Below are 12,693 nucleotides of genomic sequence, written 5' to 3'. Positions count from 1 at the left end.
GTACTAGGTGGTTACTTCACCCACTGGACCTAGTACAAGCTGGGTGTGAATCAATGAAGCTCAAAGGTCACCCCCAAGTTGGCAAGGCCTCAGCCCGTTTCCCAGTGTTTTTAGCATTTGGGAGTTTTGCTTTTGGCTTGGGGTGGGAGGTTACTTCTGATAGCAGCCGTTACCAAGGACGCTCCCTGATTGGGGTCAGGCATACATCAGGAGTGCAGGCAGGCAGAAGGGACGCTGGGACCACTGAGGAGCCCTTCAGGCCTCGGAGCCTGCTACAAATCGGCAGGGCCATGGTAGGCCCCAGCCCACTGCCCTGCTCTGGTGGGTGTCTCATCTTGGAGACCCTGGGACCATCAACTGCCCACCTACCCTTACCCAGTCTCTCCCTGCTTCCCTCCTCCTCCTCCGGTCTGCGCTGGAGAGGTGGCCCCCATGAAGTGGCCAGGGTGACTCGAGTTCGTGTCCACAGGGCCAGAAGGGCAGTCCCCGGGCCACCTATGGGGGACGGGGCAGGGCAGGGGCCCACAGGCCCACCCTTAGCACCTCTATCTACTGAAAAATACCTGCCGAGAGTGGGGGGCGGGCTGGTGGGGCTGGCCAGAAAGGGGCGGGGGGGTGGGAAGGCCACCGAGTCGCCTGCGCTGGCAATGTATTGAATGAAGTCAGCATGGGGGATATCCCCCTCCTGCTCCATGCTCTCGCTGGCTGCCCGCTGTCGCTGAAAGTGGTGCCGCTTCGGGGAACCTGTAGTTGGCGATCAGGCCAGGGCCAGAGATTACACACGAGCTGAAAGACCTCAGGGGAAAGCAGTCCAGAGAGCCCCGGCTGGCCTGGTGTGGTCATGAGAGGATGCCCAGTGGCTCACAAGGCCCAGTTCTTGCTGAAGCCATGGCCTGGGCAAGGTGGGGAACCTGCGTAGGCAGGAGGAAGATGCCGCCTGCAGGCTGCACCGTGCCCTGGGAAGCTTGGGTGAACTTCCCAAGCACCACCCATGCCCCCAGCCTCTGGCCAGTAGCCAGGATCTTACCCCAAATAGAACTGCCAGTGGGCAGGCCTCCAGGTGGGCTGGGAGCCACCAGGCAAACAAGTTCTGGGCTGCAACAGTAACTATGGGTAGTCTGCACCAGGAATCACGACTCCACCTTAGAACCCCGGTTCTCACCAGGGCAGTCAACAGGACTGCCACGCCCACAGTAGTACTCCGGAAAGGAAGTAAGGTAAGCCCTCTGCCACCCAGATCCTCCCTGATGCTAACACTGTGTCCTCCCCCTTCTCCTCCACATGGAAGGCCAGTACCTACCTAGCTGACACTGTCCCAAGCAAGGGCAGGGTATCCTCCCTACAGTTAAGCAGCCCTGTATCTTAGGGCCAGTAGGCTACCACCGGTTTGTATAAATTGCTTTATGGGCACAATCTATACTGATTTGCATATGGAACTCACTTCCTAAAGCAGCGGCTGAGGATGGGACAGTGTGACCGCCAGAGCACAAATTGTTACTGTCCGGGGGCCTTATCAAAGTGTGTGGGATTGGCTGGGTATGGTGTGTGCTGATCGACAATCCCCAGTATGTAAAAAGAGGGTTGCTAGGAGTTCAAGGTCTACTTGGGCCACATGGCGAGACAACTCAAAATACCAAAAGGCATCCACAAATCCTAAAATCAGTCCAGTGCTCCCTTTTCTTTGTTGGAGACAGGCTCTCACTGTAGTCAAAGCTAGCCTCAAACCTACACAGCTGAGGCTGGCATTGAACCTCTGTCCTCCCACGAACCGGGAACATGTACCCGAACACTGGAGGGGGAAGCCAGGGCTTCGAGCGGGCTCTACCTGTGGCTTGTTCTAATAACTCAAAGCCATACAGGCAGAGGCGGTGGAGGTCTCGGGAAGCTAGGGACTTCTGGTGACAGGATGGTCACCTGCTTAGGAGACGGGTCATTGGCTTCCCTACACTCAGGCCCTAGGATTCCTGGCCACTTGTGAGGCCTCTGTCAAGATGACCCCTGGAGTCACTCGGGGTTGCCTTACCTCTCGTGTCCAGACTGGACGCTCTCTGGCTGGACTCCAACTTCCATTTCTTGACCTTGAAGTAGGGGCTGGCTCCATCCAGGCTGGCATGGCGGCGTAGCCGAGTGAAGAATTGCAAAACAGTGCCAGCCCCGGAGGAGCCTGTGCCCATCTCCCCAGGTGCTGTCTCGGGCCCAGCAGCCTTGGTACCCCGGGTACCCGCATCTAACTGGAGGAGGTGGGGGAGGTAGGGGTGATTGTCAGGAAGGCACAGAATCCTCTCCCCAGCTGGCCCTGGCCCAATACCTGGGTCCCCATTAAGTGTGCCTTTGGTCACCCCTTCTTGCAGCCTCTTCTCACAGGCCAGCCGCGCCAGCCTGTCCTGAATCCTGCCGTTCACGGGGGAAGGACCCTGCCTACAAGTTCTCTTCCTTGGGCTGAAGTGGAGATGGTCACCATTCCCACCAGCCTGGCTCTTACTGGGAATCCCAGGCCACCGTGTTCTGGGAGCAGCGTGGTCCCACGATCTTGGGATGACGTAGGGGAACCAGAGGGAACCCTCACCGAGGTGCCCTCCCCAGAGTCACTGGAGGCCGAGGGGCTGATCTCCGAGAAGTCCACGGAGCTGTAGGGATCACCTGGGAGGGCAGAGCTGGGGCCCACCGAGTGGCCAGTGAGGGACTTCCCAGGGGGCTGTGAAACAGAGAGTCCATGTAGGTGAGGGGTGGTCCCGCATTCCCGACACAGCCTGCCAAGGCCCCACTGAGGGCCACAGGCGGCAGCAACCTTGACCTCACCTGGAATATAGCCAAGCTGTCCTTGGGGGTGGAAGCCGGGTGGGGGTGGGGCGTGGCCGCAGCACTGGCCTCACCCGAGTCACACTCATGGATGGTAGCGATTTTGAGAGGCGGTAGGTGGAGGTGGGTGAGGCGGGCATTCTTGAGGTGATGGAAATCCCCTTCTGTCAGGGTGTACCTATGTTGGGGACCCCAGCAGTCAGCCCCTGGCAATCCCTAGCAGAGCATGTTTTAACATCGGCACACATAGGTCTCTCCGTACTCGAGACTTTGAACTTCTGATTCTTCTGCCTTCACCTATCGAGCACCGGGGGGGGGGGGGGGGGGGGGCAGGTTCTCTGTAGTCCAGGCTGGCCTTGAACTCACTGAACACCCACCGGCCTCTGCCCCCCGCCACCATTGTTTGTTTTTTAGACAAGGTCTCACTCTCTAGCCTGGATTTGGCTAGAACTTTGAGCTTTGCAGCGATTTTCCTTGGCCCTCCCCAAGCCAGGTCTGTGAAGTGCGCCCGCGGTTGGCCTGGCACTTTCTATGCAGTCCAGCCTGGGCTCAAATTTGTAGCAATTGGGGCTGGAACCATGGCTCAGGAGTTGAGAGCACTTCCGGCTCTTGGAGAGGGCCTGAGTTGGGTTCCTAGCACCACCTACTTATACTGGGCCGACTCAGAACCACCTGTAAATCTAACTCCAGAGAGATCTGCCGTCCTTGCTTAGACCTCAGTATGAATACTTACTCTACTACCCACCCTTGCCAGCCCATACCAAGACACATGAGACAGGGTCCCCAGTTTTCAGCACCAAGCAGCTGTGACCTCCCCCTGACTTCTCTCACCGGCGGCCCTTGTCCTGAGCCTTGCGGCTCTGTTCAAACAGGGCAGCCTCGTTGAAGGACACGCGGCGACCGGTGGAGGTGGTGGCTAGGAAGCGCTCTGTTTCGGTGTCCTGGCCCTCGGGGTCTTCCCCCCTGCAGTCGGGGTCTGTGAGGAGAGCCAAGAGAGGGTGGGCCCGGGGTGGGCCGCGCGCGTGTCTGGCTGCCAGGCAGGCCGCTGGGTGGGGTGGGCTGGGAGGGGGGCACGGGCCGAGTGAGGGCAGGATGGGGCGGGCTGGGCGGGGCGGCGGGCACTCGCTCATCCGCTCACACACTCACTCGCTCTCAGCACGCGCCTGTGCGCACCTACGCCTGGGCGTTAAGGAAACAGAGATGAGTCGGACTCGAACTGCGCCCAGTCTGGTGGGGGAGACAGACAGACAGACCGTCAGGCGGCCCGAGGGGGCGGGCAGGGGGCCGAGGGGGGGCGCGGCGGGAGGCACAGTCAAGTGCAGCGAGGGGTGCTGCAGGCCGCGCGGGCCCCTCACCTTGTATGGGGTGGGTGCCGTTGTCCAGGTAGGTAGTGGTGGTCTTTTCTGTTTCTTCCATGGCCCTGAGGAAGAGAGGGGCAAGGGTGAGCAGGGATGGGGGCTCTAGTGAGGCTCTGCAAGCGCACCTGGCCATGTCGCCAAGAGGGTCCCAGGACATGCACCTGTTGAAGCGCTGGTGCACCTCCCAGCAGCGTTTGCAGAGCAGAAGAACGCCAGACAGCACCACCAGCGTGCCTCCAACGAACAGCGACATCACCACCACCAGCAGCACATAGTTGTCCAAGATGGGGTCAGGCTCCGCCTGAGTCGGGGTTGAGTGCACAGGGCGGGGCGTGTCAGGGCTCGGGGTGTCAGGGCTCCACCGCAGAGTGGAGTTTCCATCCCACCTCTATCCCCAGTCTCCAGGAGTCACCCAACCCACCGTGGGGCGGTTGGTGGCATTGTCCCACGAAGTCGTCAGGGCAACCGTGGCAGTAGTGGCGGCCGCTGTGGCCATGGTGGCCGTGGGCTGCATTTTGAGGCTACAAGTAGGGCATAAAGCCAGCTCAGGTTCAGCTCTGCCTGCCCCTCCCCACAGGAGCCCCTGCAAATCAGCCCCTATCGTCCCCGTGCAGCAGCAGCACCCGTCACTGGGGTGACTCATGGACAGGTGGAGCCCAGTCTTACAATATGAGCGCCCCCCCCACTCCCCATCCCCGCAGGGGCGCCTGTAGCCAAGGCTTTTTTTTTCCCTAGGACTTTTCTTTCGCCATCTTTATCACATAAAAGGTGGCATCGCGCGTGCGCAGAAATGTCTATATATATGTGTGTGTGTTTGTGTGTGTCCGCGCGCGCGCGTGCGCGCGCCTGTATAAGCGTGGCTTTTCCACATGCCAACCACCTCCCTGGCTGGTTGGAGTGGCCGGACCGGCAAGGTAACGCAGCCATGCCCAGGAAAGGGAAAGCACCCTTGGAGGAACGGAGAAGGAAGCCTCCACAGCACCCTCAGGCAACATCCTAGGGTCCTTTGTGTCTCAGGGTCTCATGGTGCAGAAAAGGAATTGAAGGTAGTGCACCTGCGGTGTGGGAGGGGCTGTACCAATGATTCCCCCACCCCCAGTCACGACTCTATAGGGAAAGGTCCTTGTTCCCTACACTGGTGGGAGTGGAAAGGACAAAAGACGCTCATTTGTTCCTGGCCTGAAAAATCTGGTTCCCATGGTGACAGTGCGCAGGGCCGCGCTGGGGGGGAGGGTGTGTTGCCAGGCAGAGGGAGGCGGGCGGGGGCGCAGGGGAGGCCGCCCACAGGGGCGCCCCAAGGCTTGGCCAAGATGGCTGCTCACCAGGTCTCTGCCAGACGAGTGGAGAAACTGAGGCTAGGGCACATCAAGAGGTGGGGTGGATTCAGAAAGGGACTGTTAAAATTGCACCTGACTCAGTCCGGGAATGAAGATGATTATGTAGTAGTAGAGGCCGCTCTGGCCATCCATCCCTAATTCCCACACCAGCATGAGCATGCAACCCCCCCCCCCCTTTCCCATGGAAGAAGAGCCCACAGGCTCCAACGTCACCAGTATTTCTTAGACTGGATGGTATTGGAGTTGTGTGGGGGGACTTGAATAAACGAATGTATCCCCAAGAAGGCTACGTCTCCTCAGCGCTCCGAGGCAGAGACAACGGGCATCAGTCTTGGTGGGTGATAAGGGGTGCATATGTAGGTCGGAAAATGAGTTCAGGCTGGAGGGGGGTGGGGCTCGGTGAGGATGGTAATGAGAGGTGGGAAGGAAGATGGCTGGAGACCCAAGGCGAGGAAGGCGGGATCATGAGGACCAGCGAGAATGGGAGCCTAGACATGGAGTCCCCACAGAACGTCCACCAGGACCCCCTCCCCCCCAAGCAGGATACGGTGAGGGAAAGCGCAGAGAACCCGATGCCAGGCTCGTGAGGATCCAGGAGGCCAAGGCGACATCGCTCTCGCCCTCTCACTAGGGTAAACTGAGGCCAAGGGCAGGCATGGGCGTGATCCCTCTCCAGGCTGCAGGCGGTGGGCGGGGTGCAGGGCGGCTCAGGCCGTTCCCACGCTCTGCTCCCTCCCCGGAGCCGCGCGCGACAGGATCGGTGGGCCAGGGCGGGCCCTGGAGCTGGTCGCCATCCCCTGGCCACGCGCATCCGCCCGCCCGTCCCCGCCCGGCCCCGTACGCCAGGGCCCGCCGCGCCTACCTCAGCGCCGGGGCGTGCGGCCCATGGGCGGCGGGAGGGCGGGCGGCAGATAACACGGCTCTCCCGGTTGGCTCTGGAGCTCGGTGGCCGCGGAGCCGACGGAGAATTTATGAATGGGGAGAGCAGCGCGCGGAGGAGGCACGCAGGAGAGGTGGGGCTGCGCACGTGATCGCGTTGGCGATGCGCCCGCTCCGGCCCCTGGCTCTGTGTACCCGGTAACCGCCCGGTCCCGCAGCCTGACCGCCCCCGCCGCTCTCGCCGCCGCGTCTGGCTGGCGATGTGATGGCCACCGCCTCCCCTTCCCTTCCGGCGGGGGCGGGAGGCGGAGCCTGAGCTCCCGCGCCCCCTCCCGCGGGCGCGCAGCCCCGCCCCCCTCACCCCTGCGCGACTCAGCCTACCTGGTGCTGCAACGTCCCTGAACTCGGTGCGGGCGGGGCGCCTTACGCCCCTAACCTAACAGGGGTATCCCAGGTCTTGGGGACTCTGGTCTACCTACTTTGTCACCTGTCACTCCAGATGTGCAATTCCAGTTTGCGGATCCTCTTGGTCTACAAACCATGAGATCTAGATACATTCCCACACCCCGACCATGCCTGTTTTTCCTGTGCTGCTCTCTGTTCTTTTCTGGATCCACCAGATAGCCAGTGCCGTCCCACACCTACTTAGAACTTGCCTTCAGAACTGGTTGTGATGGTGCACACCCGCATTCGGAAGGCGAAATCAAGTAGATCAGGAGTGCAAGGTCAACGTCAGCCTCACAGCCTGATTCGCATGAGACCTTCTCAAACAAGGAAATTGGTGAAAGGGCTGAGCGGGCAAGGGAGCCTGCGGCCAAGCCCAAGCACCCTTGTGTCATCCCTCGGTCCCCTAGAGTAAAAGAAGAGTGCTTCTTCCCACGTTATCCTTTGACACCCACAGATTTGCTGTCTCTTGCCCACTAACTAATGAATGTAATAACATTTTGACTTGCATCCATAAAGGTCTGTTACAGAATGACCCATATCCCTTTCCCTTGCAGACAGGTCTCTTTCTGTTGGTGCTTGGGTTCGAACCCCGGGACTGTCCTTTTATAAGAGCCTAAGCTTCCAGGCCCTTCTTCCCGGCTTCGCCATAGTCAAGACAAGTGTCATCATGAAGGTGGGGTCGCTTACACTGATTTTTTTTTTTTTCAGTGAAGGGGATTGACACATAGACTCAGTACTTGAGGCTGGCCCACCCGCCCAGGCTAGATCGCCAGGTTGGCCTCAAGCTCAGGCATTTGTCAGCACTGCAGGCCTGGATTTTTCAAATACTAAATACTGTGTGCACACGCGCATGTTGAGAGGGGGTGGATTTACTTTGAAGGCCAGTGGAGGATGTCAGTTCTTCTGAAGCTGGAGCTACTGGCAGCTGTTAACTGTCCGGCATGGGCGATGGGAAGAACAGTGCTCGTTATTAACTGCTGAGCCATCTCTCCTGCACCCTAGGTTTAATTTTTTTTTGTTTTTTTTTTTTTTGGTTTTTTTTTTTTTTGTTTTTGTTTTTAAAAAGACTTGTCTGGTAAGACACAGTGGCCATGGAGTTGGAGGAGAATACTCAAGACAGGACGAGCATGATATATCTAGGTTTGAGTTCTTGCTTCATGGAACATTTTTGTAGATATGGGATCTCGGGGGCCCGCGCGCAAGTGTGTGTGTGTGTGTGTGTGTGTGTGTGTGTGTGTGTGTGTTTGTACGTGTGCATCTGTGTGCTGGAGTAGGGAAGGGAATGGAGTTTCTAGATGCCACTGTGCAAGTAAGAATGCCCAGATTAGAGAGACTGAGAACTAGGTGTCTCTCACAGAGACGGATTGAGGCCCAGGACTGCTGGCTTATGAGCAGGCCTGAGCTCCAGAGTCTGTTGATTGTAGAATGACGAAAAGAATTACTCTTGCATCCGCCAGGCTCTGGTTCAAGACTGACCACTACCAAAAGCTGCCAGCTGCTCTTCTAAGATCCAACATGCATCCTTAAGTCAAGCTAATGGCTTCTTGTCCCACCAACTCTATGCCCGTATTTTTTGTGAACCTATGTGGTGGGACCTGGGGACCAAGAGCTGAGCGGAGGCTGTAATCTGCGTGAATGCGGGGGCAGGGTGGTGATGTCATGGCCGAGAGCGAGGCTGCGCGGACACAACTGGCGTCAGTGGGGCCCCTTGGCCGCCCGCGCACGGGCTCCTGCGTCAGTGGCGGGCAGGGGCGGAGGCCCGCAGGGAGGGGACTGCGGAGAAGAGCAAGTACATCTCCAGGTTTCGCGCGCCCTCTGCCTGCTTCGGCGTGCATGCCACCCAGTAACCTCTTCCGTGAGCTGCTCTCCTGGTGCGACCTCTCTCTAGCACGCACCGCGTGCGGCATCATGGAGTAAATTAATTAATTAATTATCTATCTATTTATTCATTTACTTATTTAGCAGCTTCTCAAGATGTAGACCTGGTTGATCACAAACTCACGGAACCCCGCTTGAGTCTTCCTCCGGGGAGTTGGGATTAACAGCGCCTGGCTAATATTTGATTTTTTTAAGATTTATTTATTATATTTATATGAGTACATTGTAGCTGTTTCAGACACACAGGACCTTATTACAGATCCTAGCCACCATGCGGTTGCTGGGAATTGAACTCAGGACCTTTGGAAGAGCAGTCAGTGCTCTTCACCGCTGAGCCATCTCTCTAGCCCTAATATTTGATTTTTTTAAAAATGTATTCGGCTGCGCACTTTTGGAAATAGATTTTTACCTATTTCCAGAATGCGGATTGCAAAAGTGCGTCACCACACCTGACTGGTAATCTACATTTTAATTCTTCTGTCCCAACACGTTACAGGTTTGCTTCTTTTGGGCCTGAATGCGCGCTAAGTGCCTCTCTCCAATGGTTGGGACCTGACATCAAACCGGCATCTTTTCAGCTCAAACGTACTCTCCGGAGGGAAGGTGTCCGTTTGCAGAACACGGTCCTATGGACCCAGGGCACCGTTTGCTGTTAGAAGGCGAAGAAAACTACAGTTCCCAGAATGATTCACGAGGCATAGGAGGGTCCCACTTCTAGGCAGCACTGCAAGGGGTGTGGCTAAGGCAAAGTATACCTCCCAGTATGCTCAGCGCGTTCTGCACCGCGCAGCCTTCGGAGCATCGCAGTGCGCGCGTGCGTTCTTGTGGGAACTGCGCCTCCCAGAAGACACCGCGCGTCGTCCTCCTCGCCCTCCCTGAAGGCCGCCTCGCTATCCCTGTGTGTCTGCTGTCCGCTAAGCTAAAGTCCACTGACGTTTCCGCCACCATGCTGCCCGCCGCATTGCTTCGTCACCCAGGTCTGCGCCGTCTGGTGCTCCAGGCGCGTACGTACGCCCAGGCCGCCGCCTCACCTGCCCCCGCCGCTGGGCCTGGACAGATGTCCTTCACCTTCGCCTCCCCGACGCAGGTACGACTCACAGCCCCCAGAGTCGTCAAGCCCCTGACTTTACCCGTGGGAGAGGGTCACTTGTATTGGGTCTCAGGTTTCACCCCCATGGGGCCGCGTGAACCCCCTCCCCAGGCCTCGCCCCTGGATGGGGTCACCCGGACCCAGGGCTCGACCTCTCTGTGTTCACTGAAACTTCATACCCCACCCCTAAGGGCGTCACCTGGACCTAAGGCTCCACCCTCTGGGGGTTGGATCACCTATACCTGGAAACCAGATTTTACTAATGTACTGGTGTCACCTGGACCACAAGTCCTGCTGTTTTTGGGGTGTCCTAGGCTCCACACCTTGGTCACTCAGGCCCCATCCTTGGGTGTTGTCCCCGAGATTCATATGAACTCCAGGCTCTACTCAAGGCTTGGATGGTGTCATAATGGACCACAGATTAATCCCTTTGGGGTTTACATGGATCAGAGTTTCTGTCCGTGGGGGAGTCCCCAAGATGTTGTCCAAGCAGGAGTCACCAGTACCCAGGCCTGGATCCCTTCTTGGGGATTGCCTGGACCCAGATCTTGAAAGGTCACCTGGGACTGACCCAAGTTCCTTGTCATGTTGGCTTCCCCTGGGCCTAATACCCTTAATTGTACAGACCTTAGCCAGGGTTTTAACAGCTTAATAACCATGCTGTTTGTAAGCCTATGCTGGTTTTACACTTTTGACTCCCTCATAGCAACTTCCTGAGTAGTCATGAGACAACCTTAGGGTTTCCCAGAAACCCTATCCCAGACACCAGATTGGCATGCTTGTACAGCACTGGGTTGCCATATATTTCAGTCACCTCTTTCAGACCCTCTGTTAGACATGGCATCCCATTTCACAGGTGAGTCTAACGGCAAACTGAGTCTAACGGCAGCTCTTGGTAGCTTTTACGTCCCATCAGAATTTCATCCTCCCTGTGCCCACTGTACAGAAGGAAAGACCAGTCTCCATGGCACGGTGGCAATGCCAACTCTGTGTGGTACACTCTCTGCAGGTGTTCTTTGATGGTGCCAATGTCCGGCAAGTGGATGTGCCTACGCTGACTGGAGCCTTTGGCATCCTGGCATCCCATGTCCCCACACTACAGGTCCTACGGCCTGGGCTGGTAGTGGTTCATGCGGAAGATGGCACCACAACTAAGTATTTTGGTGAGTGTGGCCCAGGATGTCTAGAGGTTCGGGTCCTCAAAGGGCAGGGAGAAAGCAAAGGAAATAGGTGTCCATGAAGATGTGGTTGTGTGGGGCACAGAGGGGATCGAACAGCTGCCCTCACCTCCATTGGGAAGGAAGAGATGGGAAAGTGCTGTCGAGGAACTTGCCTTCAGGGTAGGACAGGAGCCAGGCTGAAGGACCCACTTCTCCAGATGAAGGGCTGTGTCTTGTCTTCTCTCCTATCTCACTGTTTAGCAGTACTATCCATGGAGCCCAGAGCCTTGAGAAGCTTTCCAGGCAGGGGATCCAGCCCGCAGCCATCACTGGGGGGGTTCCAGCCCAGGGCTCCATCCCTGAGCCAGGCCCCCCGCATAGTCGGTCTGGTTCTGTCTGGGCAAGTGCCAGAGTAGGCGTGGTGGTAAGGTGGGAAGGGTGTGCACATATGTAGGAAGGACATTGGTTGTGTCCTCTTTATAAGCTGTGCTCTTTATTCCTTTGACGGGGGCAGAACCTGAATTTGCTATGTCCTTAGCTACCCAGGCTGGCCAGTGAGCCACAGACATCCTCCCGCCCTTCTCCCTACCCTTAGAATTACAGCACCTTGGCCTCATGGCTCCCCAGGGTCTCTGATCCTCCTAACTGCACAGCGGATGCTCTCTATAGGCTGCCTCTGGGGCCCTTTAATTTCCCCTTCTTGGTTTTCTTTCTGACTTTAAAGTAGGGTCTCCTGTAGCCCAGGCTGATTTTGAATTCCCGGTCCTCCACCTCCTGGGTGGTGGGGATGACAGGTTTATGTCAGCACAACCACTTTCTGCTTTGCTGGGGATTGAACCCAGGGTCTTCTGCATGCCAGGCAAACACAATGCCTACCTCGCCTGGGAAGAACTCTCTGCTGTTCTGGATGGCTTTGAACTGGTAGCCTGCTCAGCCTCCCCAGGGGCTAGATGACAGGCGTGCACCAGGCCCAGCGATCCCTGCAGGGTCGCCCTGGATAAGTGGCCTGGAGTGGGCATTGGACTGGTGGCTGTGAGTAGACTGGGGAGGCGGAGGACTGGTGACCCTGAGCACTCTTGGGAGGCAGAGGCTGTGCAGTTGTTGCCTGGAGGCTGCTCACACCTTCTCTCCTCCACAGTGAGCAGCGGCTCCGTCACTGTGAATGCGGACTCCTCTGTGCAATTACTAGCTGAAGAAGTCGTGACACTGGACATGCTGGACCTCGGGGTGAGCCATGGCCGGGGAAACTGAGGCTCAGGGCAGGGCGGATTGCTCAGGAGTCCCCTGACACCCGGGAGGCAGCTTGCGGAAGTGTGGTGCTCTGCTGCTGGTCCCGCCTGGTCCTCACACCGGCCCATTCCTCTGCAGGCAGCCCGGGCAAACCTGGAGAAGGCGCAGTCAGAGCTGTCAGGGGCAGCAGATGAGGCAGCACGGGCTGAGATCCAAATCCGGATCGAGGCCAATGAAGCCCTGGTGAAGGCCCTGGAGTAGGCGTACTTTGTCTGTCACCCACAGGGTAACAGAGGCAGGTCCTGGGGGGCTGAAGTCGCCACCAGGGGGCAGCAGTGCTCCGGTTACTGGCTTAAAGCTTCCCTGGTGCTGCCTGCCAGGTCATGGAGGGCTTCCCCAGGCTTCCAGAGTCTGGGATCCCCAGGATGCCTCTGGAGAGCTGGCCTTGATTGCCCCTCAAAGCCACCCGGACAGTCAGCTGGCCCAGCCTATCTGCATTAAATACCAGGAACCAA

At 57.7% G+C, this 12,693-nt stretch overlaps 2 protein-coding genes across 10 annotated transcripts in view; one reads left to right on the top strand and one right to left on the bottom strand.

The window, feature by feature from the left end:
* Positions 1-6,639, bottom strand: part of Cbarp (CACN subunit beta associated regulatory protein) — an 8,542-nt gene extending 1,903 nt beyond the window's left edge. The window contains exons 1-10 of one of the 5 annotated variants that reach the window (NM_001388507.1): positions 6,357-6,600; positions 4,579-4,678; positions 4,319-4,458; positions 4,155-4,219; positions 3,973-4,026; positions 3,631-3,775; positions 2,800-2,977; positions 2,567-2,695; positions 2,024-2,231; positions 564-744 (exon numbers count right to left, since the gene is read on the bottom strand). In NM_001388507.1, the coding sequence (NP_001375436.1) occupies positions 564-744; positions 2,024-2,174 (332 nt within the window). In that variant the 5' untranslated portion in view covers positions 2,175-2,231; positions 2,567-2,695; positions 2,800-2,977; ... (4 more) ...; positions 4,579-4,678; positions 6,357-6,600. 5 annotated transcript variants of the gene reach the window in all.
* On the top strand, positions 4,964-12,693 carry Atp5f1d (ATP synthase F1 subunit delta). 5 transcript variants are annotated; one of them, XM_063262988.1, is made up of 6 exons: positions 4,964-5,203; positions 7,375-7,493; positions 9,195-9,785; positions 10,798-10,951; positions 12,087-12,175; positions 12,317-12,693. In XM_063262988.1, the coding sequence occupies exons 3-6, from the start codon at positions 9,462-9,464 to the stop codon at positions 12,437-12,439; spliced, it is 690 nt and encodes a 229-aa protein (XP_063119058.1). In that variant the 5' UTR covers positions 4,964-5,203; positions 7,375-7,493; positions 9,195-9,461; the 3' UTR covers positions 12,440-12,693. The 5 variants fall into 5 exon arrangements, with proteins under 5 accessions (XP_063119058.1, XP_006240907.1, XP_063119059.1 ...); XM_006240845.4 differs by lacking the exon at positions 4,964-5,203 and adding an exon at positions 5,790-5,828; XM_063262989.1 differs by lacking the exons at positions 4,964-5,203; positions 7,375-7,493 and adding an exon at positions 7,921-7,960.

This window comes from Rattus norvegicus, chromosome 7 (assembly GCF_036323735.1).
Source record: "Rattus norvegicus strain BN/NHsdMcwi chromosome 7, GRCr8, whole genome shotgun sequence".
NCBI lineage: Eukaryota > Metazoa > Chordata > Mammalia > Rodentia > Muridae > Rattus > Rattus norvegicus.
The sequence above is the reverse complement of the archived record's forward strand: the minus strand, read 5'-3'. Positions and strand labels throughout refer to the sequence as shown.